General features: G+C 45.2%; 2 protein-coding genes across 3 annotated transcripts; both read right to left on the bottom strand.

Moving 5' to 3' along the window:
• Positions 1 to 842: 842 nt before the first annotated feature.
• Positions 843 to 6,334, bottom strand: LOC123105144 (proteasome assembly chaperone 2). Of its 2 annotated transcripts, none has more exons than XM_044527147.1 (8): positions 6,120 to 6,334; positions 5,856 to 6,021; positions 3,923 to 3,981; positions 3,686 to 3,804; positions 3,363 to 3,597; positions 3,161 to 3,284; positions 2,815 to 2,907; positions 843 to 1,062 (listed from the first exon to the last, which is right to left on the bottom strand). In XM_044527147.1, exons 1-7 carry the CDS (start codon positions 6,177 to 6,179, stop codon positions 2,828 to 2,830), a joined length of 843 nt encoding a protein of 280 aa, XP_044383082.1. In that variant the 5' UTR covers positions 6,180 to 6,334; the 3' UTR covers positions 843 to 1,062; positions 2,815 to 2,827. The 2 variants fall into 2 exon arrangements, with proteins under 2 accessions (XP_044383082.1, XP_044383083.1); XM_044527148.1 differs by lacking the exon at positions 843 to 1,062 and adding an exon at positions 2,403 to 2,713.
• Positions 6,335 to 14,247: 7,913 nt separating this feature from the next.
• LOC123105143 (uncharacterized) lies at positions 14,248 to 15,012 on the bottom strand. Its single transcript, XM_044527146.1, has one exon. It carries the CDS (start codon positions 14,762 to 14,764, stop codon positions 14,531 to 14,533), a length of 234 nt encoding a protein of 77 aa, XP_044383081.1. The 5' UTR covers positions 14,765 to 15,012; the 3' UTR covers positions 14,248 to 14,530.
• Between the last annotated feature and the right edge of the window lie 9,883 nt (positions 15,013 to 24,895).

Below are 24,895 nucleotides of genomic sequence, written 5' to 3'. Positions count from 1 at the left end.
CCACCCCTAAGCAGAACCAACTTTTGGCGCCTACTTTCTCATAAAGCGGCGCGCACTAACACGGCACGGAATCTTGTGTCAGATCGAAATCAATCTAACCAGAGTGTACAAAGGCGGATGCATGGTGGCGACAAGAATGACCGCAAAAATGAATAAAAAGATTGACCGCACATTGGAGTATAAAATTCCATAATTTGATCAAGATTCTAGCCTAAAATTTAAATCTCATTTTAGTAAGCTTTATGTAAAAAAAATTGAATTTGCATCAAATTTCATTTTAGTAAGTTTTATCTTTTATGTAGTAGTTTGAACCTAATTTAGCACCGAATTTGTGTTGATGCACCTTTCGGAATTTTTTTTGCTCCGTCAAGTTTTTGGGGTTCGGTTAGAAACAACATTTTTTAGAGGAGCAAATGTGCTCCTCAAAAGTATCCTCGGTCATTTACTTCTTGAAATTTAGGAGATCGATTAGAGTTGCTCTTACTAAATGTCATGTCAATTGTTGTGGGTTCACAACATAAGTTAAGAACGACTTCTCCAGCAACCCTTTGGCACGTCGTTTCCAACCCTAGTCATCGTCGCCTAGGCTCTTCTCCATGCCGCTGCTTTGGTCTCCCTCCTCTCATCCATTCAGCAGCCTCGTCGGCCGCAAGAGGAGCGGTGGCATGTCCATTTCTCCTCTTAGGCTTTGGTTTTCTTTGGCGGCATCAACAAGGTGGTGGTGATGATGGCATGTTTCAATAAGGTTTCTTCGGTCTCTCCTACCTCGACGACACCCAATCCGGCGCATCTTTGGGTGTCTTTCAAACAAACAAACAAACAAACAAACAAACAAACAAAAATGATGCGGGCTGAATGGCAAAGATGGATACTGACTTTGTAAGGACACACAAATTCCATGTTCCAAGTACCACGATGCCTGAGTTCTAAACGGAAGTTGGAAACTGTTTGTTGCTTGACCAAAGATGGTGGGCGACTCAACATCCTGGAGATTTCTGGTACACAACCTAAAGCTAATGTCCTTAATTCTCAACACAGCGCTGTCCACGATTGCAACCTCACCTGTCAAACCGCGAGAAAAAGAACGTCACGAATCAACCCAAAAATGCAAGATACAATTAATCAAAATCAGGTTTGACAGGCTTCACTGCAAGCAAACATAAATTCAGGAGGCCGAACTAGCTCTTGTGGATGTAGTGGTGGAAACCATAAATTTCAGTTTTCATACAGTTAGCTATCTCTAGTTAACTGGACTAGTCTAGGTTTACTAAGATATCCAACCATGGGATATGTCAAGAAACTTCAATTGGTGAGCTGGTTAATACTCCCTCCGTTCCTAAATATTTGTCTTTCTAGAGATTTCAAATGGTCACCATATACGGATGTATATAGACATATTTTAGAGTGTAGATTCACTCATTTTGCTCTGTATGTAGACACCATTTGAAACCTCTAAAAAGACAAATATTTAGGAACGGAGGGAGTAGGTTTTACTAGTATTCATGTAGTTTTTACTGGAGTATATCACATTGCACTATGGACCAACAGCTTTGCTGTCAAGATCCAACAGTGGCCTTCGTTTAATATCATGGGTCACAGGGAATAATGTGCTATGGCAACACGGCAGCAGCCATATTAATAATGGTACGACAGTATTAATAAGGTCTTTAAAGAAAGCCATCAACAAACTGGAGTTGTTATTGCTAGGGGGTTGATGTTGGTTAGCACAAACTTGCGCGGCCCATTACTGCATACTGTGCACGTGATCAATGGTACTAATGTATGATAATCTTATGAGGACCAGTTTTATTCTAGCAAACCTCGAAAAATACTTGAGAAAAACGATTTCATGCTAAATGATTCTGTTAATTTTTCAGCAAAAAAGGGAAACGGAAAACTTGGTCAGATCTCCAAACATAAAATATTCCTCCAATGACATGACTAACTTGGCCTAATATGAGGTTCGAGTGATCAATTTATGGTATTCTTTAAGCCTTCTTGGCCACTAGACAGAGTGAGAACTTGTCAGCTTGCTTTCTTCCCCTAAAACACACTTGGTAGATACCAGTAGGCACAGATTCACTAGGAGCTCATCAAACTTTACTTGTAGAGTGAGATATGTGCTCATTATGGCTCATTTAAGCCATCTTTCTCTCGGCATCGGTTAACGACATGCCTCGAGGTTGCAAACAATGTCCATAAAGCTAGGTTCGGTATTGGTATCAACAAAGTCCATCATTCGATTGAAGTGATGGAGTGGTAACTGCGAGGTTCATGTATTTCTTATGTGGCATTAGTTCCTACAGTATTCATTATTTAGATAGATGGGTGGAACAAGCTTCCCGGTACATTGTAATTCTATATGAAGCAGAAGACCTAGTCCACAGAAGACCTAGCGACAATGATGCCAACAAGAAAAGGCGGAATAATATCATTCAAAATGAAAAATATGACAGTTTGTAACAAGAAAGATCATTTCATACAAAACAACAAAAATAAACAAAGCCAATGAACAAAAAATCCAGAGAGCATGAAATTGTAGCGAAGATGTTCAAATATTACTGGGCGTAACATTGCCATACTCGATATGAGATTAACTTTCAAGGGATTAAGTTTAGTCATATCTGCAGAGAAGCAAACAAGGCGGCACACACACATTTGTGCACGCTATTCCCTAAACTGAGCGTCCCTGTATTATGCTTTGATGCTATCCCTGGTTTTCAGAATGAGATTTTGTTCATTCAGAAACTGTTTTGCCTTTGGAGTAAAAATCGCTGAAGGCGAGGTTCAAAAAGATAGATGAGATTGACTTACTAGGTTAGTCAGTCTAGAAAATAGACATATCAGGTGGTGGTCCATAAATTGATTTCCATGACAAGGGAATAGTCCATCCATTTGACCCATTTCCTGTAAATTCATAGAAACACTCGTTTACACAGAAAACTCAACTATTCACTTTAATCACAGAATACCGAGGACTGGCTTTCCTAAAACAGTATTGTAAACCGATAAAAAGGGAGCACTGTAAACCAGAGCAGTCGTTGCAAGAGAAGTTGGTCACTTTGAGACAAATGAATAAACATGACTATATTTTGTAATTAGTGGGTTCACTCCAGAGTAAGAAGGGGATAAGTGTTCGAGGTGATATAGAGATATATACCGTTGAACTGTTCAGGGTCTTGACCTAGAAGTTTGCATACTGCCTCTGCCAAGTGAAAAGATTCTGGCATATTGTCCCCTTCTGAACAGTAGCATAACACACAGCTAACTTTCAAGCCTTTGGCCTATCATAACATAGGGAGATGTTAAAAAGAGCAAGTTCAAATGACAAAATACTTTAGAGTTGAGATAAAATCAGATACCTTGCAGGCGAAGAATAGAGCTGCAAATGGCAAGGTCGCATAGTAATCACTTATGGTCATCTCTTCAGGATCATCAGCCATGTCTTCTAAAAGAACACCGCCCTCAACTAGACTAGCAAGACATTTCCACAGTCGTTGAGATGGATCATATTCCTCAAGTTTCTTCCACCCTAGTTTCTCACATTCTGGATCAGAACCATCTTCATTGCAACTTGAAAGGTAATACAGCATATCACTGCATGATGAAACGTGTTAATGGCCCAATCTAGAAAGAACATCCAAATCCAAAATATGGAATCTGTGTAGCAAGACATTTCAAATACCTGGATGCATCAATTACTCTTCTCTTGCCAGAGTCTAAACTTGAAAGGATAACAACATGGTCCTTCCCAATGCTACTGATGAAATTAGCAACATTTTTTGCAAACGAAACCATCATCCCCTGCATTTGTAATGATAAATCAAAGTGGTCGTATTATATTCACCGGTTAGATACTGCTACAGATTCGTAAATTATAGGAAGATGGCAGCATGCGCCAACACAGGTAAGATCAACATACTGTAATAATTGGAGATCTTTGTTGAATGAAAGCCAGCCCATGAGACATTGATTCATACTCTGCACGCAAAAATGAGAAAGCAGGTGAGCCTGCATGACGTGCCAGTATTTCAGTAACTAACTTGGTAGAGACATATTCCAAAACCAGCTCATATTTGTGTATTTATCATTTACCTCTCCCTCCCTACCTGCCTCGAACAAACAATCTATGTCATCAAACAATTGATGTGCATAGCAGATGCAGACATACAGTATGCACAGCACTGCGGCCTCTTCTTATCAAAACTTATTTGGTCCTGCTAATAACAATTTAAACATTTCTATTGACCTTGATACACCTGTTGTTCTTAATGATATAGATAGGACCTTGCTTAGTAGAGGATTTCACATTAGAAGAGATTAGAATAGCAGTTTTTCAAATGAAAGACAATAAATCACCTGGGCCAGATGGTTTTCCTGCTGAATTTTGTTAGCATTATTGGCACTTACTCCCTCCGTTCGGAGATAACTGATGTAGTTTTAGTTCAAATTTGAAGTAAAACCACGTCAGTTATTTCCGAACGGAGGGAATAGTTGGTAATGCTTTATTATTCATGTTTAATGAGTTTTATCATGGAAGGTTTGGACTTGCCAAATTTAATTATAAAGTTTTGACTTTATTGCCAAAGAGTGTTGGAGCTGACACTATTCAACAATACATACCTATATGCTTATCCGATGTTCTGTTTAAGATTTTTACAAAAGTAGTGAATAATGGAGCTGTAGATGTTGCTGAGAAAATAATTGCTCCAGTACAGACAGCTTTTATTGAGGATAGGTTCATTTTAGATGATGTAAGTATACTGCATGAGGTTTTACATGAAATTCATAGAAGAGAATCATATAGTAGCTATTTTAGTGGATTTTGTAAAAGCTTATGACAAAAATTAACTGATCTTTTTTTAGGTTTGTACTGGTTAAGAGAGGGTTCCTGAGAAATATATAGAATAGGTTATGCAAACCATAAATAGCGGCAAAGTAGCTGTTATGGTTAATGACCAAATAGGACCTCTTTTTGTAACTTAATGATCGTACCCAAATAATTGTACAGAATTCCTACTGGGTGTCATAGTAGGCTGAATTGCAGAGAGGAAGAAACAAACAAGTATTACAATCTGCAGCACTGATGCTTTCTGAGGTGGCCATGGAGTTCTACAATCGAGGCAGAGACTGGGGAATAACAATTCTCAGGATTGGCGTGGGATGATCCTAAAGATGATGGACGCGTGGGCCTCGTTTTGCAGATCTATGCTACGTTTCACATGATCGGTAGTTACCTTTGGAGTTGTTATTTTGCCGTCCTGTAATGTTGATGTTCGGATGGTTCGATTCTGTTTCTTGAGAAGTTAAAACTTAGTGCTTTGTAATACCGTAATTTGCTCGATGGGGTATAGCCCTGGAGCCGGATAGGTGACCAATGGCAGCACCCGGAGTGTTCCGTGTGTCTGTAAGTTCTAAACTGCTGTTGTCTTACGGTTTTTTCAAATGGAAATCGGGAGCGAACAGCTCCATAATTCAAAAAAAAAAACTGTGGCAGGCATAGCAGACAGTGTACACGCAGCACCGTCACACCGAAACGCGGTTAATCAAACAGTGGCAGGCATAGCAAACAAAGTACACATGCAACGTCGTAACCGCGTTTCATCAAACAGCAGCGTGCATAGCAGACAGAGTACACGCAGCACCGCATTTCATCAAACAGCAGCGTGCATAGCAGACAGAGCACACGCAGCACCGCATTTCGTCAAACAGATGGTATGCACAAAATAAAGGACAACGGTGCACGCAGCAACTAAATAGCAGCAACTAAATAGCAGCACCACTAACACAATCCATCAAACAATCGGCGAGCACGGCACAGGAGGGCAAAGTTTTCGGGGTTCTAGAGGCCCAACCTTCGAGCGCGAGCGCGAGGTCGCCCGCGGCGTCCGGTCCGAAGGCGTCGTTGCCGATGCAGGGCAGCACGGAGGGCTCGTCGAGGTACGCCACGCGCCTCGCCTTCGCCGACGGAATCAGCAGGTCCACGGCGAGCTGCCCCACGTTGCCGATCGAAAGCGCGGGCTGCACGCGGCCAGGAGAGCGGATCAGCAACGTGAGAAAGCAGAAGGAAGGAGACACCAGTACCAAAGATGGATGTCAGCAGAAATTGGCAAACAGACCATGACGAGCGTGAAGCAGGAGGGCGAGAACTTCTCGCCGTCGACGAGGGAGAATTCCATCGCGGCGGGGGCTGGATCGGCGGCTGCCGCGGTCGGGTCCGAGGGTTCAGCTTGCGCCGGAAGTTGAGGAACAAGCGAGACGAGAGTCTGAGGAACAGAGCGGAGGAGCAGAACGCAGCCCTTGGCTGACTCGTTTTGGGCCGAGTCTTCCGAGTCTAGTGGGTCGTGGACTCGTACCTTCCCAGGCTGGACTACACGAAGAAAATTGTGAGAACTTGCGAGAGTGGCCCAGCCCACGAACCTCCTAACCGAGGAAGTGTGCCGCATTCTTTTTCACGAATACGCAAGAGCTTGCCTATCTTTGCATTGATAGCTTTTTTTTTTCAGGGGGAAAGGGTTCTGTATTAATTAACCCGGATCAGTATGATCCAGTGCACACAGTTTTACAACCCTCTCAAGACCCGACCGTAACCAGACGACCGTCTTAACCTCAACCCTCCTAATCTTAGCTAGTTCATGGCTAACAAGATTACACTCCCTCTTTATCGCCTTAACCTTAATCTGTATGTCCCCTCTCATCATAGCAGAGATCTCCTGGACAAGGGCAGTATACTGTGATCTATCAACCAAGGGGTTGGAAATCATCGTAGCAGCTTCAACACTATCCGTTTCAACGGTGAATGGGAGTGAGCTCCATTCTAGCGCCAATGCAATTCCTTCTTTGCAAGCCTCAAGTTCTGCAGCTAGTGCATTATCACATGTGAAAAGATGTCGGCACGAGGTAAAGATAATACCACCGAAGCTGTCACGGAGCACCATGCCGATGCCCCCATTTCCAGTATGCGCCATATAGGATCCATCGACATTTAAAGTAAGCCACCCAGGCTCAGGTGACCGCCAGCGCACACACGAATGCTTGTGCACAGAAGCTACATTGCCCATGTTCATGCATGTGTGTAGCTCGTCATGATTCATGCTTATGCACAGTGCACCGTTGTTGTTGTTGTTTCCCAGCGTGCCGCTGTGCGTACTCGTGCACAGCGCTCCGCTGTTTCTTTCGTTTCCGAGTGCGTCGTTGTTGCTGCTGCAAGGCGCCGTCCTTAGTGCCGGGTCCATCAGAACCATTTTCCCCTTCCTCTGATCATCCTTAGGGAATTGTTGAATGCAAAGTAGCGACATCAGGTAGCTATGCAGGAACCGTCGAGAGGCTTCAGTCGGTGGAGGAATTTTATCATGGGTGATCTCGTTGCGGACATGCCACGTGCGCCACATGGTCATCAAGAGCACCATGCGGGACGTGTCCGAGAGGGGCTCAAGCACATCAAAAAGCCACTCCGGGCTTGTGTGCCGAACTGACTTTATATCCGGGAGCTTCCAATCCTTAGCCATCGCCCTCCAAAGCTCCATCGCACGGGGGCACCTACACATCGCGTGGAACCCATCCTCGCGTTCCAAACCACACGGGGGGCATATGTCAGTGGTCTCCAAATGACGGGAAAACTTATTCACCCATGTTGCAAGAGAATTTGTCACAAGCCGCCATGCAAACACACGTACCTTTGGGGGGGGGGGGCAGGGCACCCCCATATGGTCTTCCAGATGGCGCGCCGACCATCCGGTGTCCTGCTAGATGCGCTCGCGGAAGGACGCTCGCGCTCGTCCATCGCGAAGCGGTACGCGGACCGAACAGTGAATATACCGTTCTTCTCAGGAGCCCATGCAAGGATATCATCGGCGAGGCGTGGAGACGTCTGTATATTCGTGATAACATTGACATCAGCCGGATGGAAGTGTCGGTGGAGTAGGTCCATACGCCATGCGCCGCGCTCGTCGAGTAACTCGGCCACTCGGCGAAGCCGGCAGGTACCTTGGGCGGAAATCAGAACGCCCGACGGAGCTTGAGGTAGCCATCGATCACGCCAGATACGGATGCTCTGGCCATCTCCCACGCGCCACACCAGCCCCTTCTTGAGGAGCTCAAGCCCATACTGGATAGCCTGCCAAGTTGACGAGGCATTCTCAGAAAATAATGTATCCTCGATGCGTCCCTCTGGATAGTAGCGAGCTTTGAGGACCTGCGCACAAAGACTATTAGGATTAGTAAGAAGACGCCACACTTGCCGAGCAAGCAGCGCCTGGTTGAAGACTCTGAAATCTCTGAATCCCAATCCTCCTCTCATTTTATGTGCCAAGATACGCGGCCAAGATATCCAATGAGTTTTCCTCTTTCCATCTGAAGCGCCCCACCAAAAATTGCGAACCATTCTGTTTAAGTCATCACACACCGACATAGGCAGTTTAAACACTCCCATTATGTACGTCGGAATAGCCTGGGCAACTACCTTGATCATTGTTTCCTTTCCTGCTAGGGACAGCGTATCACCCCACGTGATAATGCGTTTTGTGAGGCGGGCCTGTAAATTCTGAAATTTACCTTTTGACATCCGTCCTTCCGGTGTTGGTAAGCCTAAATATTTTTCCTCAAAAGTGGACATTTAAACCTGCAATGCTGTGCGGACACATTCCTGGTCAGCTACCAAACAAGAATTACCAAACAAAATGCTGCACTTTGTGGGATTTATGAGCTGTCCAGTAGCAGTTTCATAAGTATTTATAATTTTCTTCGCCTCCCTGGCTTGCCCCTCATCCACTTTAAAGAACAACAACGTATCATCAGCAAAAAGTAGGTGTGAGATCCCAGGCGCGCGCCGACAAACTTTAATGGGAGTAAATTTTCCTTGAGCCTCTCCATCCTTCAACAGAGCAGACAAGCCATCAGCCACAAACAAGAACAAAAACGGGGATAGGGGGTCACCTTGCCGAAGCCCACGCGATGGTGCGAACGAATCCAAGAGGGTTCCATTAAATTTTACAGAATATCTCACTGAGGTGACAAGTGATATCCCAGTCCACCAGAGTTCAAGTCCTGGTGCTTGCATTATTTCTGAATTTATTTCAGGATTTCCAGTGATGCGCTTTCAGTGGAGAAGATGTTTCCGTCGACGACGAGTCGTCTAAGATGACTTCATAAATCAAGATGATATGTTGGCTCAGTCTCAAAAGAGTAACAGTGAAATGCTAGATCACCACATGCAGAGTGGATGGTGCAGCTATTAACATGAATAGAACGAAAAGAGGGGTTGAGATGTGTCATGGTGCTAAATCTGACAAAATGAATGGACCTAGCTACTAATATAATCCGAGTGACAATAATCCAACTGACGGATGAATCGACTGAGGGAATTTTTTCGGTTGTTGCCCACTTCAACTGGTAGGCCACCCCGTTGCTGACGTTGCCTTGGGTTGTAACATGTGCGGGTTTAGGCCTCCCTAGGCCCTAGCTGGGTCTTATGTAGTCGTGGGACTACCTGGTGGGAAATAACCTCGTCGAGCCACTTTTTTTCTGTAAAATCATTTGAGATTTTCCCTTAAAAGAAGTGATGTGTCATCAGCTCTTTTATGGTCCGCAAAAATCATAGTTTAAACACTTAAGGTTCTTTCATTGACATCATGTATGCCCGAAAATTTGTGCACATAATCCTTTTTTAGGGATATATGTGCACATAACCTAATATAAGGTTTCCCTAACAAAACAACTATGCCACAAAGCATGCATAACTCTACGACAACTGTAGGAGACGTTTTCGCTGACTTGGGTTGGAGCTTGTGGGCAAATAGTAATAAGTTGCTTATTGAGAAGGTTATTTGTCTCGTGCTACTGACACTATGTTTAAATTATTGGTTTTTATGCAGCAATGTTGGCAGCTTTCTAACCAATGGGGCGGAATTTTGCTTGATGCCATGATTGATCGTTCTTCCATTTTCTTTTCATATTTTGGGCATGTTTGTGTTGTCGGCTCATTAGACAACTTTTTTTTTTGCTTTTGGACTTCTGTTTTGCTTGTTGCTTTATCTATAAACCTGGATGAGATCTTGTTTCGATAACTCTACTAAAACTCAATTTACAACTATAACAATTGTAAAGTAGGTGCATAGCTCTGACAGGTTTGATTTCAGTCAAAACCATACACGCTATATTCAAATACTTGACTTTTGTTTCGATGGTCATTAGCTTTTTTCAGCATTTCCCATGCCAAATGCATCCTTTCGGCATCATGGCCCAAAGGTTGGCACCCAAGTCTTTGGTCAAATTGGTTTGGTTATCCAGTTCTTAAGTAGGGTATGGTACACTCAAACACCAATGCTGTGACATGAGCGGTTAGGCCTTACAAAATTTATTGCGAAGGTTGAATATTGGTACCAAACTCTTAGATAATCACCTGAACGATTTTGGTTGTGTTTGACATTTTGGTGGATTTCTTTAAGAGTGGCACTTCCGCTCTTGTGCCAAACACAACCTAAGTTAACACATCGCCACTCTCTGGATAAGCAAACTGAATTACAAGGGCATGAACACTCACGAAGAAAGGTAAAGTTACCATGAGAAAACAACCACCTTGTCGTGTTGTTTGGAGAGACGGTGATACCAAAGATGAAGGTCGTCGCAGTATGGATGTCCCCGTCCCTAAAAGTCTTGCATTTCGTGCATCTCAGATCTTTCAAAGAATAGCCATTTCCAGTAGGATGTAACTCAAAGTAGAGTGTTCGACTCCAAGGGCAATACACAGTCCTATAGATCACCGAAGGTGGGGGTGGGGATGATGCCGATGTGTTGCCAAATCCTCATGGTATCTTCTATGTCGTTGGAGCATCTCGTGCAGTACTTATTTATCATTTGGCTGCTAAACACTTTCCCCAATTTTAGTGAGTAGTTCAGCAACGGAAAACATAGGTTGGATCATGCCAGCTGTCAATAAACAGCCCTTGACAAAATGCTGCAAGAACTGTAAACTCCCCGTTTTTCTAAAAAAAAAAGAAATGGAAGAAGATTGAGCAGAACCACAATAGCAAATGTATCACTGTAAGACAATAAGTTTTGGGGAACCAGCACAACCCTCTAGGGGTGGCTTATCTCATTATATATAATGGTTGTGTTACAATATGTACCATATACATACATAGGTACAGAAGCTATACATAGTCTAACACCCTCCCTCAATCTTAGCCACTTTCTAAAGAACTGAGAAGGGTAAGATTGCGCCTACAAGCCTCAAACTGTGGCAGCGGTAAAGGCTTAGTGAAGATGTCTGCAAGTTGATCCTTAGATGAGATAAACTTGATCTGGAGTTGCTTCTGTGATACACGTTCCCGTACAAAGTGATAGTCAACTTCAATGTGTTTCATTCGGGCATGAAATACTGGATTTGCAGAAAGGTATGTAGCACCGATGTTATCACACCAAAGAATAGGAGGCTGTGGTTGAGACAAACCCAACTCCTGAAGCAAAGACTGCACCCAAATAATCTCTGCAGTAGCATTAGCCACAACCTTGTACTCAGCTTCAGTACTGCTACGTGACACAGTAGCCTGTTTCCGAGCACTCCAGGCGATCAAATTAGAGCCAAAGAATACTGCATAACCCCCCGTGGATCGCCTGTCATCTGGGCTACCAGCCCAATCTGCATCAGAGAAGGCCGAAAGGACCCGAGAGGAAGTCGGCCGAATATGCATACCAAATGTCAGGGTGAACTGAACATAACGAAGAATGCGTTTAACAGCAGCCCAATGAGTATCTCTGGGAGCCTGAAGATACTGACAAACTCTGTTAACAGCATAAGAGATATCTGGTCTCGTGATCGTCAAGTACTGAAGTCCACCAACAATGCTCCTGTACTCTGTGGCATCCGCAGGAGACAAAAGCTCACCATCAACAGCTGTTATCTTGTCGGTAGACGACATGGGTGTGGTGGTCGGTTTGCACTTCAGCATGCCAGCTCTCTGTAACAACTCCAAGGAGTACTTCTTCTGCGTAAGGACAAGACCAGTAGCACGAGAAGTGACCTCAACTCCAAGAAAGTAGTGAAGCTTCCCAAGATCTTTGACCGCAAGATCAGCACCAAGAGAGCAGACAAGAGCATCAGCAGCATACTGAGAAGAGCTGACAAGGATAATATCATCGACATATACCAAAAGATACATAGTGACTTCTGGCTTCTGTAGAAGAAATAACGAAGTGTCAGCAGTAGACGGCACAAACCCATGAGCACGAAGGGCAGAGGCAAGGCGGGCATGCCAGGCACGAGGAGCTTGCTTCAAACCATATAGTGCTTTGGAAAGACGACAGATATAGTCAGGACGATCAGGATCAGAGAAACCAGGCGGCTGTTTCCCACCGGCGAAACCGGCAGAGCAGACAAAGCAGCTGGCGACTCCGGCATCACAGACCGGGCCGATGGCGAGCTCGGCATAGTGGGCCGTGGCGCGGCCGGTGTCGCGGGCCGATCCGCTGATGAAGGCGACGTGAGGACCCGAGCCGCGGGCGAAGACGGCGTGACGGGCCGAGCCGCAGGCGAAGACGGCGTGACGGGCCGAGCCGCGGGTGACTCGGCGGCCGCTAGCGAAACGGACCGAGCAGTGGAGATGCTCGGCGCGACGGGCTCGTCGGGTGACCATGCATGGGCACGCGAATCGATGCCATGCAACATAGGGCGATCGACGTGCCCACCAGAAGACGACGATGATGATGGTGAATCCTCCAACAGCTCCAAACGAGCTTCACGTCCGGTTCCTGCACCATGGTTAGGTAACAGCAAAGGAGAGTATGCAACATCATCAAATTGGTCAGAAGCAACAGAGGATGAATGCAGGGATGGTGGTTCGACAGTGGACACAGGAAGGTTGGCAAAGGGAAAAACATGCTCATCAAACACGACGTCCCGAGATATATAGACACGATTAGTGGGAACATGAAGACATTTGTAACCTTTATGAAGAGAGCTATAGCCAAGAAAAACACACTTCTTAGAACGAAACTCAAGCTTGCGCTTGTCATATGGACGAAGATGCGGCCAGCAAGCACACCCAAATACCTTGAGAAAGGTATAATCAGGTTGTTCATTAAGGAGAACCTCAATGGGAGTCTTCATGTTTAAAACACGAGTAGGAGTACGGTTGATGAGAAAGCATGCAGTGGTGAAAGCATCACTCCAAAACCGAAACGGAACAGATGCATGGGCCAAAAGAGTAAGACCAGCTTCAACAATATGACGATGCTTACGTTCGACTGAACCATTCTGCTGATGTGTATGTGGACATGCTAAACGATGAGCTATCCCAAGCGACTGAAAGAAAGAGTTGAGGTTGCGATACTCGCCCCCCCCCCCCAGTCTGACTGGACATGAACAATTTTGTGCTTGAAAAGACGTTCAACATGTTTTTGAAACTGAACAAAAATATCAAACACATCAGATTTGCGTTTAATAAGGTAAAGCCAGGTAAAGCGACTATAAGCATCAACGAAACTGATATAGTAATTATGACCACTGACAGAAGTCTGAGCAGGACCCCATACATCTGAAAACACAAGTTCTAAAGGATGTTTCACCTCACGACTGGACTCCGAAAAAGGAAGTTGATGACTCTTCCCCTGCTGACAAGCATCACACACTGCTACATCTTTATGACTAGACAAACTAGGAAGCTCATGACGACGCAAAATATGACGGACAATAGGTGTGGCCGGGTGACCAAGACGAGCATGCCACTGTGACGGAGAGGCTATGGAGCAGGAGTTTCATGCTCTTCTTCGTAACAAGACATGGACTCTCGTTCCTCCACCACCACGGGTAAATGTTATTGACTCAAAATGGATCTATTAAGCGTTACAAAGCGCGACTTGTTGCTCGCGGTTTTCGGCAGCGTCATGGTCTTGACTATGAGGACACCTTCAGTCCTGTCGTCAAGCCTACCACTATTCGGCTTCTTCTCTCCATTGCTGTTTCTCGTGGTTGGTCACTTCGTCAACTTGATGTGCAGAATGCTTTTCTACATGGATTTTTGGAGGAAGAGGTTTATATGAAACAGCCGCCTGGTTGCTCTGATACCATGTAAGACAATAAGTTTTGGGGAACCAGCACAACCCTCTAGGGGTGGCTTATCTCATTATATATAATGGTTGTGTTACAATATGTACCATATACGTACATAGGTACAGAAGCTATACATAGTCGAACAATCACCAAAAGCAGCACCAACACCAACTAAGAAAAAGCAGCAGCAGCAACAGAGATGCCATAGAAACCAAACAATCCATTCAAAGGATACAGTCATACATAGGAGCACATGATATGATACAGTTGATTCAACTGGCCGCATAATTTATTTATCCTTTTTTTTAACGGAAGGCATGAGCACTACTACAGTACTACTACGATCACTCGATTAGCGATGAAAAAAAGCTTATGTACAATCACAGCACAAGGTATAGATTCCTCCCTTGTGCCCGCGCCCCTACGGACGTACGTGCCCTGGAATTTACACGTACGTACGGACACCGCCGGTTCACCGGCGCATCAGGCCGGGGCGAAGCGGTCCATGAGCATGCACACCGTGTCCTCGGAGTTGGCGAGGACGGCGCTGGTCCTCCTCCTCCTCTCCTGGATCTGCACGCCGCCCTTCTTCACGGCCTCCACCTCGAGCAGGCCGTCGCCCTGGTGTCGCCGGCCGACGACCTCGGCCTCTGCCTCTGCCGCCGGCGCCGCCTCCCGGCCGAACTTGGCGAACCAGACGCCGACCACCCCAGCCATGGCTAGGTCCACACTCTTCTTGGATTCTCTAACTCTTGGGTCTGCTACGCACACACTCGATGGAAAAGAAGGCTGTTGAGCTTGATTAGCTTCTTCTCTTTCACTGCTTGGATGAGTGGGCGTTCCTTTAACTCTGGGTGCCCGGCTCTACTTATACAGCTCGCAGGTGTGAAGGAAGGCACCGGCTATTGGCATGCACTCGCGAGCTGCCTGCCACTGCCGGTGGGAAAAGTGGAGGAAACTGCGCGCGGGGCGGAACGGTAGGCGCCTCCTCGGGCCGGTGTTTTGTTTGGGTGCCGCCGAGTGGCGGGCGAGCGGCCACAGCTCATCGGCTTTGTCCGTTGGGGCGCAGGCCCATGCCGTGCCGTGCATTTGCCATGTGACGCACGGCGCGGCGCGACGCGCGATCGGAGGCCAAGCTAATGAACGTGAGGCTGCCGTCGCGCGCGCGGTGGAGAGGGGAGGGGATATCCTCGCGCGTACCATTGATTCGGCGCGCGGGCGGATCCGGGGAGAGATGCCGCTGCCAGGATGCTGCGCGCGCGGTGACTATTGACTGCCCTGGGGCGGGTGCAAGTGCAGCGGCCGGCGACGCGGACCATCGCCCTCACGTACGTGCTCACCGCGCCCCGTGCCCGCATGGTTCTGCCATCCAGGTTCGCCGCACCACCCGGACGTAGCATTTGATCCGGGGAATCGAAGAATCTGAGCAAGGTTTATGCTCCGGATCGCGGGCCGCGCCAGAGGTCGAACGTTTTGCGAGGTGCAGGAGCAACTGGAACGTTGAGGTTCAGAGAAAACGTTCAGTATGCATGGCAACAATTTTGAAGCAAAATATCTCGGCGAAGAGAGATATTTCGCTACTACTTCAGCCGCCCGAGTGGTGGTAATGAATTACATCTCCCCTCCCACTTGGCTGCACCGTCTCGATCGATCGTACTCGTACCCACGAAAACGAACTTTTTTCCCATCCAGGGACCATCATGAAAACGGACCTGACTGGAGAAGAGATTTGTACTGTAACAGAGACATTCAGAAGGCGCCGAACTTGATAATTCAGCAGGCTACAGCAATCACGAAAGACACTTTAGTTGCACCGCATCTAGCTAGAGCTCAGGAACGTGTTGCTACATGTTCAAGCGCTCGGTGCAATCTACTGACCGAAGCAATCGACCAGGATGGACAAGAAGGCGTCCTCCCGGACGAGCACCGGCGACGACGGCGAGCCAGCGCCGGCAGCCTGATCCCTGGCCGGCCAAGCCGTGGCACCATCAGGTGTTGGCGTTCCATTTCCGTCGCCGGACCCGGACGGCCGAGCTACGTGGCCGGCTTCTTGTGCGCCGGGAGAAGCCGTGGGTCTGAACGGCCCCCCCGTTCTCCTCATGGCCCGGATCCTGTCCACCTCCACCGTCCAAATATCTATCAGGCTCGACATGGGTCGGCCGCGGCTTGCAGGGAACAGACAACTGAGCCGAGCTACAAGAGAGACAGAGAGTGACAAGCTGAATGCGAGGATCGATCGGGGAGATCTTCAGTGCGAGTGGGCAGCAAGAGCGATGCGATTTTATAGAGGCTGCATGTGCTGATAAAAATAGGCAACGATGGACCAATCGAGGAGCTCTGCGGAGGCGCCATGGCCTGGAATGGCTCTTGGAGTCTGCTGGAACCAGGGGATACTTGGTGCTTCAGCACACAGGATCGCAGCTTTGTCACTTTTTTTAGAGGAATGTTCTTGTCGCTCTGGAAGCGCGCGCCCACGGGAGCGGGAGGAGGTCGCCGCTTGAGAATACGTGTTTGTTTCTGATTGATTGATGGTGGGCGCAGCGGGCCAGCGGGGGCAGGCCGTTGGGCATTACCGTGGGTGGAGTCGCGGCGGTACCGTGGGCTATCTGACTGCGACAACTACGGAAGTATATCGGGGGGACCGTTCTGCTGTTGCCATCGCTCCTGCTGCTGAAATTGACTCTCGCTGCTTACGAACGCCAACTCTCTGTCTAGAATCTTTCTACAAGGCGGTAATTTCTTGTAACTGTGTGAATTATGCTGTTCTCTGTGCAGTTTTTGTGGTGCCTTCATGTTCCAAGCTGAAGCCGAGCTAGCCAACCATGGCAGGTCCTACTGGTGTGGTAGTCTGGTAGCACGTTTATCAGGCTAGCTGATGACTGCTTTTTCTGGTATTTGTACTGATCGACTGCTAGTAGTACAAACTTACCACAAGCTGGCAAGGTTCTCTTTTTTGAATGAGATTTTTATGATCCATCCAAGCTGATATATTCTCCTTTGAGAAAAAGACACCCAAAAAATATCTTATATCTGTCAATTATCAAGGAGAAAATACATGGTACAATGAAAAGACAACAAGACATCAAATGACCACTAAAATATAAAATTAGGTCAAAAACATACTACCTGGCTTGTTCCTTGGTTGTATGTTGTCCGCTTGAGGTTGAAAAATGCATTGGATCAACAGTAAGTGAAAGGGGCACCTGCAAACGCCTTTGGCATACCATGCTTTGTAGGCCACAATAACCACTCATCACTAACAAAACGCTATCTAGTAACCACTGAAGATACATTGGTTGGGGCATCACCCCAGTAGCGAGGGCTTGCAATCCTTCGCCATCAGTCCAGAGTTTGGAAAAACTGGGCCACGACGCATAACAACTCGAAAAAGGGGTCGAATTCACCGCACCATGAGCCAGCTCACTACTCGTTTGATTCACGCACAGGTTGGCAAGATCTAAAGGGAGCCAACATATTTAGGCAACACTTACCCTCACAAGCCCCTTCGTCGTTGTATTATAAGGCGGTGTCGAGGTAGGGAGTGTTAGAAAGACCTTATTCCAATGCGCCATCACTACCACTACCTTGTCCATGCCACCGGAGAACCGGCACGGCATGACCTAAGCGAAACAACTAAGAACCTACTAGCAGCGAGAACAACGAAAGGGGCGGGTCCCCATGCCTCTGGTTGTTGTCGAATCGTGGACAGAAGAAAGGAGGGGAACCAAGGCAACGGCGTTGAGGAGACCTTGGTGGCGGCCAATGTTTAGCCCAACCTAAACATACCAAGACAAGTCTGGCCCAAAACATTAAGACATAGTCTTTTCCCTTGATGTAATTAAATTTATGAAATGATTAAAAATATGTAAAGCATATTGATATGTGTATTGCATTTGGTGCATTTTTATTTGTTTTATTGAATTTTAAAAATGTTTAAATAAATTTTAAGCAAATTGATATATGTATTGTGCATATGCATTTTTCAGGTTTCGAGTCGAGCTTCGGGCGTAAAATAGGAACTCAAGCCTGGCCTACCAGTTGGGCTCGATCCGAACTACCCATGCCCACATTTAGTTCACACATAAAACTTAGAGTTAAGTCTATATACTAGTTGAGAGTATCGAGAGGTTGACTAAAGTAGGGTTGAATAGGAAACTACAGATATTAATCGTAACTTTCTAATTTTAGGTTAATGTGAATAAAGTAGGTTCTCTAAGTGTGCAACTAGATGAACACAATAAGCGTGGCAAACAAGCTCAAAGCAAAGGAAGCTAGGAAAAAACTAATTTAGTATGCCAACAAGCATAGAAAGCAAGTAAAGGTACGGGAAAGGTTTAACCACCTAATTTAGCAAGCTAACAAGCATAGAAAGCAAGTAAGGGACAGGAAAGGATTAACCACAAGTGAGTCGAGGACGTGGATTTATCCCCTAGTTCACACTCTTTGGTGACTGCTAATTTCTGTTGCAGCGGTGCCGAAGCCAAAGCTCCGGAACCACGAGTACGGATTTAAAAAAAGGTGTTTACATGCCCACATAAGAATCAAATAAAAGGCAAGGGTTTGCAATGTTTCCAAGCACACGATCCAAAAAAAACTCTTTTCCTTCTTTGGCATCAAGACACCAACATGGGTAAAAAGCAATGCTAACGCAAAGACCTAAACGGTGGGAGAGGCGCTATCTACATCATCATGCTCGTCATTGAAGTTGTATTTGAGACATGGGCTGGAGTATTCAGTAGCCCAACTGCTAATGTCCTCTCGCCTAGGTGGTGCTGGCCCTCCTGAGTTGTGTGCCTTGACTGCCTTTGATCTCTCCACAACTACTTGCCCATATTAATGTCTCTGACATGGCGCTCATAAGTGGACTTGCATGTGTTGAATATATTGTTAAAACTACGAATGAGCATATTTTTCTCCTTCTTGCAAAACAAAGAAGACACCATATTCTGAGCAAAATCAGAGGGGTCGCCTTCGCAGCAGAAGCGACACCTCTAACAGAAGTATGTACCTCCTTAGTGCCAGTAGCTGCCCTAGCAGATGGCTTAGTAGACTTCATAGTGGGTTTCTTGGGCTCCTTTCCAGTTTATTGTCGTTGGGTTGGAAGGGAAAATTTGCCCGGTTTTTTATGATACCATTGAAAGTAACTGTAAACTCAGAATTTCTAAGGTATTTTAAAAAAGGTCATGAATTTGATAAAAGTTCATGATTTTTTTTGAATTTTTTAAAAAATCATGAATTTGTAAAAATGTTTGCGATATTGAAAAAGTTCACGGATTTGAAAAGAAGTTCGCGAGCTCGAAACAAGTTCATGCACGAATTTGGAAAAAAGTTTGCGAATTTCCAAAATTTAATGCATTTCAAAAAAATCATGGATTTAAAATATACTCCCAGCTTTTAAAACTTGCTTGTGGATTTTCATAATATTCACGAATTCGAAAACAGTTTTGCAAATTTAAAAAAACATGAATTTGAAAAAGGAACAGAATAAAACAGAAAATAAGAGAAAAGGAACTTTAAAAGACCTAACATAAACTGGCCAAAATAGAGTTTCAAAATACATAAAACCTGGCCCAGAAAACTGAGGGAACCTTCTAGAAGGTTCGAGGTTCCCGAAATTGAAATGTGACAAGAAAGAAAAAAATTGAGCATGTGGTGGGAATAAGTAAATGGGCCAAGGCGCAAGGTCGGAAGGGTTGTGCTTTTTATACCCAAACAGTAGAAAGCGATACCTTAAGCGCCGAATAGAGAAATGACTAGTTAAAAGGCCAGATAAGTGATCAAGGGCCCTTGCAAATGTCACTCCCATCTCTCGTGGTCACAAGTGGTGCACTCCATTTGTGACACTTCAAGATGAGAGCTTAATGCTTTTTTCGTTCGTTCATTTTTTAAATGTTTTATCTTTTAAACCGTGCATTCAACTGCTTGTCGTTGTATCTCTTCCATCAAGATCTTTGAAACTAGATCCCATGTTACTAGATTTTTGGACGGGCTTCTTTTCCCCCAAAAAAGACTAACCCAAAAATAAAAAATCCAAAAACTGAAAGAAAAAGACCAAAAAGAGCATAAACCAAAAAAACCGAAAAAGTGATAGCCGAAAAAACAAAGCCGGAAGGATATCTAAGCTTTTCACTTTTTTGAAAGCTCATGTGTGATTTTTTTTCATTTTTCGGGAAGCACAACTGTGCTTCACCGTAAAACACAATTGTGCTTTTCACTTTCTAAGAAGCACAACTGTGGTGCATGTGAAAGCAAAGTTGTGGTTTTCACTATTTCGAGAAGCACAAATGCGGGGAGCACGTTTGTGCTTTTTCGTCAAGCATAATCGTGTCTTTTTTCCTGCATGTTTGTTGGGTTCCCCTCATAGGGGGTGCCTGCTGAATAGGGTTTGGCTTTCGCTGCAAGCCTCTCCTATTGACTCTTGTTTTTCCTTTGTTTTTTTTGAGACAATCCCGCGAAGCTTTTATTTAACTCGTTACAATGTTTACAGGAACGAAAGAAAGATCACCCGGGTTGCCTAACCACACACGGCGGCCGACCCCAAGTGAGAGAGCATGCTTCGCTAAATTGTGAGCCTCGACATTCGAGCTCCTAAATTCATGGCTAAAAGAACACATAGCAAAAAACTTGGAACGATCTACAATCTCCCTAATGATAGCACCATAGGCCGCTACACTCCCCTGTCTGATGTCATCAATAACATTTTTGCAGTCCGAGGCCACCGAGACCCTGTGCTCGTAGAGGTCGTCCACTAAAGCGAGTGACTCCCGAACTGCCAAGGCCTCAAGCGTCGTGGGATCGTCTAAACCCTGGAAGGTAATCGTGGACGCGCCCAAGAATACTCCATGCCGGTCCCTACACACCGCTGAAACTGCGCCGATCGGTCTGTTTGTCATCAACGCAGCGTCGACGTTGATCTTGCAGGTTCCCTCCCGGGGTGGCACCCACTGGCTCAAGCGCGGCTGCTTAGCTTTAGGGCTTCCATGTGATTGAGCTAGGACCTGGAGATCTTTGACTCTTGTTTTTTCCTTTGCTGGTAGCCTGAACCCTGCAAGCTATTATGGGCCGATTATAAGATTTCGAGAAGCAAAAAAAAGAAGAAGGATAGGAGCTTTTTTATCTAGCTAGAGGGACGTTCATCTCGCCTCAAGAAGACTCTGTAGTGTCTCAGTTTGCTAATTGTTGTGTTTGTTAGTTTCTTCGTATGTTTGCTTTCCTTTTTTTGTTCATAATTCTTTCATATACAAAAATATTTAACCATACGATCACATGTTAAATAAAGTTTATAAAATATGAATAATTGCTCATGTAATTTTGCAGACTGCTCATACCATTCAAAAAAAGTCTCTGACATTTAAAAAATGTTCATACATTTAAATATACGTTAATGACATTTTCTCAAAATGGTCATGAAAATGTAAAAAAATTGTTCCTGTAACATGTAAAAAATGTTAGTGCCATTCAAAAATTGTTCATAACATTTAAAAATGTACACACATTTAAAAAAATCATGAGCATTTCAAAAATTGGTCAACTTGTGTCTAAAAATGTCCATTTTTGTCTAAACATGTTTGACATGTATTCGCATAAATTTTTATAGTCTATATTATAAAATATTCAACGTGCATCTACTATCTAGAAAATTTATCAACTTGTGTACGAGAAAAAAAATGCTCATTGTGTATTTTGAAAAAGTCCACATGTTTTTTTAAATACAAAAATAAACGAATAGAAAAAGGAACTAAAAACCAAAAGAATCTGAGGAAAATCGATGTAGAAAACACAGGAAAAAGGAAAAAAATGCATCAAACTTTCCCAAAACTGGATGGAAGGTTCATGTATCACTCACAGGCCCGGCCCTGAGGGGGGGCAGGGGGGCGACCTCCCCGGGCCCCCCGAATCCAGGGGCCCCTCCCCAGATAGCCTGTGGGCTTGCGCTAGGAAAATCATGGGTCGTGGTCATGCGTGGACGCCGGCAGACGACGTATTGAGGCCTTCCTATTCCTTTTCTATTTTTGCGATTCGTTTCCTACTTTCCTCCATGTTCCATCACGTAGCCATCCTGAAATCATGCGGCATACCTAATTCCAAGTTTCCAACTTGCATACACCGCCGGAGTCACTTCGCGAAAAATTAAGGAGGTTAGATGCGTTGAAGCAGCCGTCCTGTTCGCGATAAGAACTTGCGTCCCTGCTCATTTTCTTCAAATTCCGTTCCTAATTCTGATCAGCAGTACGTGGTCTCACCGATTTCTATTCCGGGGCCTCCCAATCGCTCGAGTGTCTAGCCAGTATTCAGAACGCGCTTTGCGCTCTCACCTTGGGCACTGGTCAAGCACACGCACATCATCGCCGATCCGTCGAGCTCTAGAGCTAGACGCGAACGAGTACAAATCGCTGAATGCCCGATCGCCGATGCCGACTCATCCAAGGTATATTATAAATTTGCCTTTTTCTGAATTATTAAAGATTATAAATTTCACATTGCCAGATGGTATAATGCTATGGAGATTTTTGAGCATGTCACTAAATTTATTTGTTATCCTAATGTTTGTATTATATTGCATCTTATTTATAGTGCATCTGACGGTGGCATCAGTTTAAAGACGAAGCTTTTCAAAGTTAAAATTATCAAAGAACTATTTGAGGTCAAGAATGACTAATGAGAATTTTAATGGCTTGGTATCAATGTGCGTCAAGAAGAAATTATTGAAAGAGATTGACATGAACCTCATCAGAATTGAGTTTGCATAAAAAATGATATAATTTTTTAAGGTAATATGTATAATTTCTGCATATGTATTTTTTTGGATGCATTCAAGTGTTCATATGTAAATTTTCATATATAAGTATAATCATTATTATTGTATGTTGTTTATACTAGGGGCCCCGAAATTTAGTTTCGCCCCGGGCCCCCAAAATCTTATGACCGGCCCTGATCACTCATGCACAACTTCTATTGGGTTAGCCCACTCGAACGAACTCTACAAGTCAGCGGTAAGCGAGACAAAGGATTTGCGAGTGTACAACTCACATGTAGTAAACCATTTTCTTGTAAAAAACGGCCTTCTCTACTTCGACGGCCGAGCCAAGGAACCAGCCTAGCTGGTTGGGCTGTTCAAATCCATACCGACTCATTTCTTTCATACAATTCGAAAAATAAATTTTGTTTGAAAACATAGTATAAAAGTATCACGGTGCAAACGCGAAAGAAATCAAAAGGCCTTGTGAACAATTTCTCACGGACCGTTGTCGCATCTAAGCTGACTACACAAAGCGAACACAACATAGCATAGTGTAAATTATATGGGTTGTGACTAGATCTCAGTTGACTAAGACTTACCAAGTGTCAGTCAAGTGACATAGTTTATAAAAAGAAAAAAACTGAAAAGAATTTTTTTGTACGAATCTTCATACAAGATCAAAGGAATATAGCATCAACTGAGGCATAACGAAGTCTGAGTCGACTGAGACATAGCATTCCTGAATTACATGTTTGGAATGTAGCACCCTCAGATCATCTCCCAAAGATCAAACTCCACACAAGTAAGTTTCTTGATCATCCCAAAAATCATTTTCATCAACAATTTTCGAAGCATCAGTTTTTGTCCTAGCTATTTCATCATTTCTGTCGCCCTCTTCATTTTCTCCAGCCCTACCTACCTCGAATCGTTGAGTTTGCCCCCTTCCCTTTCCACACCCATCTCCGTGAGCAGTCAAAGCCCCCCCTTTGCAACATGTAAGCTCCTTGTTCTAGCGCCACTCTTCATCTTCAGATTGCAGACATGTCTATTGCGCAACTTTCAAACAACCCATCAAATTGCAGCTAGCCCAAAGAAAATCACCAAAGCATGTACGAACAATTACACAATTCACAATGTCATTCGCCGAAGACCCCCACGTCGGCTTGATTGAGCCGAGGCTCCGTGACTTTCATCAAGCCTAAGATGGAGGTCGTACATCGGTTGTGCCCCACGTCAAATGACCATCTTAGAGCATCTCCAATAGCAGCCCTATTACGGTCTAACTGTTTTAGGGCTTTTGGACCCAAAAATAACATCCAATAGTTTCCCTAATTGCAATAGTTTGCAAAAAAATAAAATGAAATCCTGATTAGCCCAAAAAAATGTCATGGTTCCGTCAACCACAACCAATATCTCTCCCGTGTCGTCGTCGCCCCCACTGAATCCGACCGAATCTCAGCCGCACCACCCCACCACCCGGATCCGCTGCCCCCTTCTCCGATTGGCCGCACAACCACCACCGCCGCCACCGCATCTATTGTCGCGCGCACCATCGATTTCTATCCGCCATCGCGCCGCACCATTAGATGGAGCCAAAACATGTGAAGGACCAGGCTGGCTACCGCGGCATTCGGCCGCGGCCATCCGGTCGCTTTGGCGTTGAACTTCAGTGCGACGGCCGACCGTACTGTCTGGGCACCTTCAAGACAACAGTCATAGCCACGCGCGCCTACGACATCGCCATTTGGAGACCCGGCCAGCCGCGGCCATCTGGTCGCTTTGGTGTTGAATTTCAATGTGACGGCCGATCGTACTGTCTAGGTGCCTTCAAAACGGCGGTCGTAGCCACGCGCGCCTACGACATCGCCATTTGGAGGCTCGGCCGGCTGCTGCACGAGGTGATCTTCCCGAAGTAGTTTGCGTATCAATTTTAGAAAAAAAGAGTTTCAATGTTTTTGATGCCCTATTTTAGAGTAGCTATTTGAGACACTCATTTTGTCATGCCCTACAAAGCACCCTTTTATGCCCTAGATTTACACCAAGCGCTTTTGGCCGTCCTAAAATAGGGCTGTTGGAGATGCTCCGAGTGACTCGTCCGTCTTCCATTC

This window comes from Triticum aestivum, chromosome 5A (genome assembly GCF_018294505.1).
Source record: "Triticum aestivum cultivar Chinese Spring chromosome 5A, IWGSC CS RefSeq v2.1, whole genome shotgun sequence".
Taxonomy (NCBI): Eukaryota; Viridiplantae; Streptophyta; class Magnoliopsida; order Poales; family Poaceae; genus Triticum; species Triticum aestivum.
This window is presented reverse-complemented; position numbering and strand designations above follow the sequence as displayed.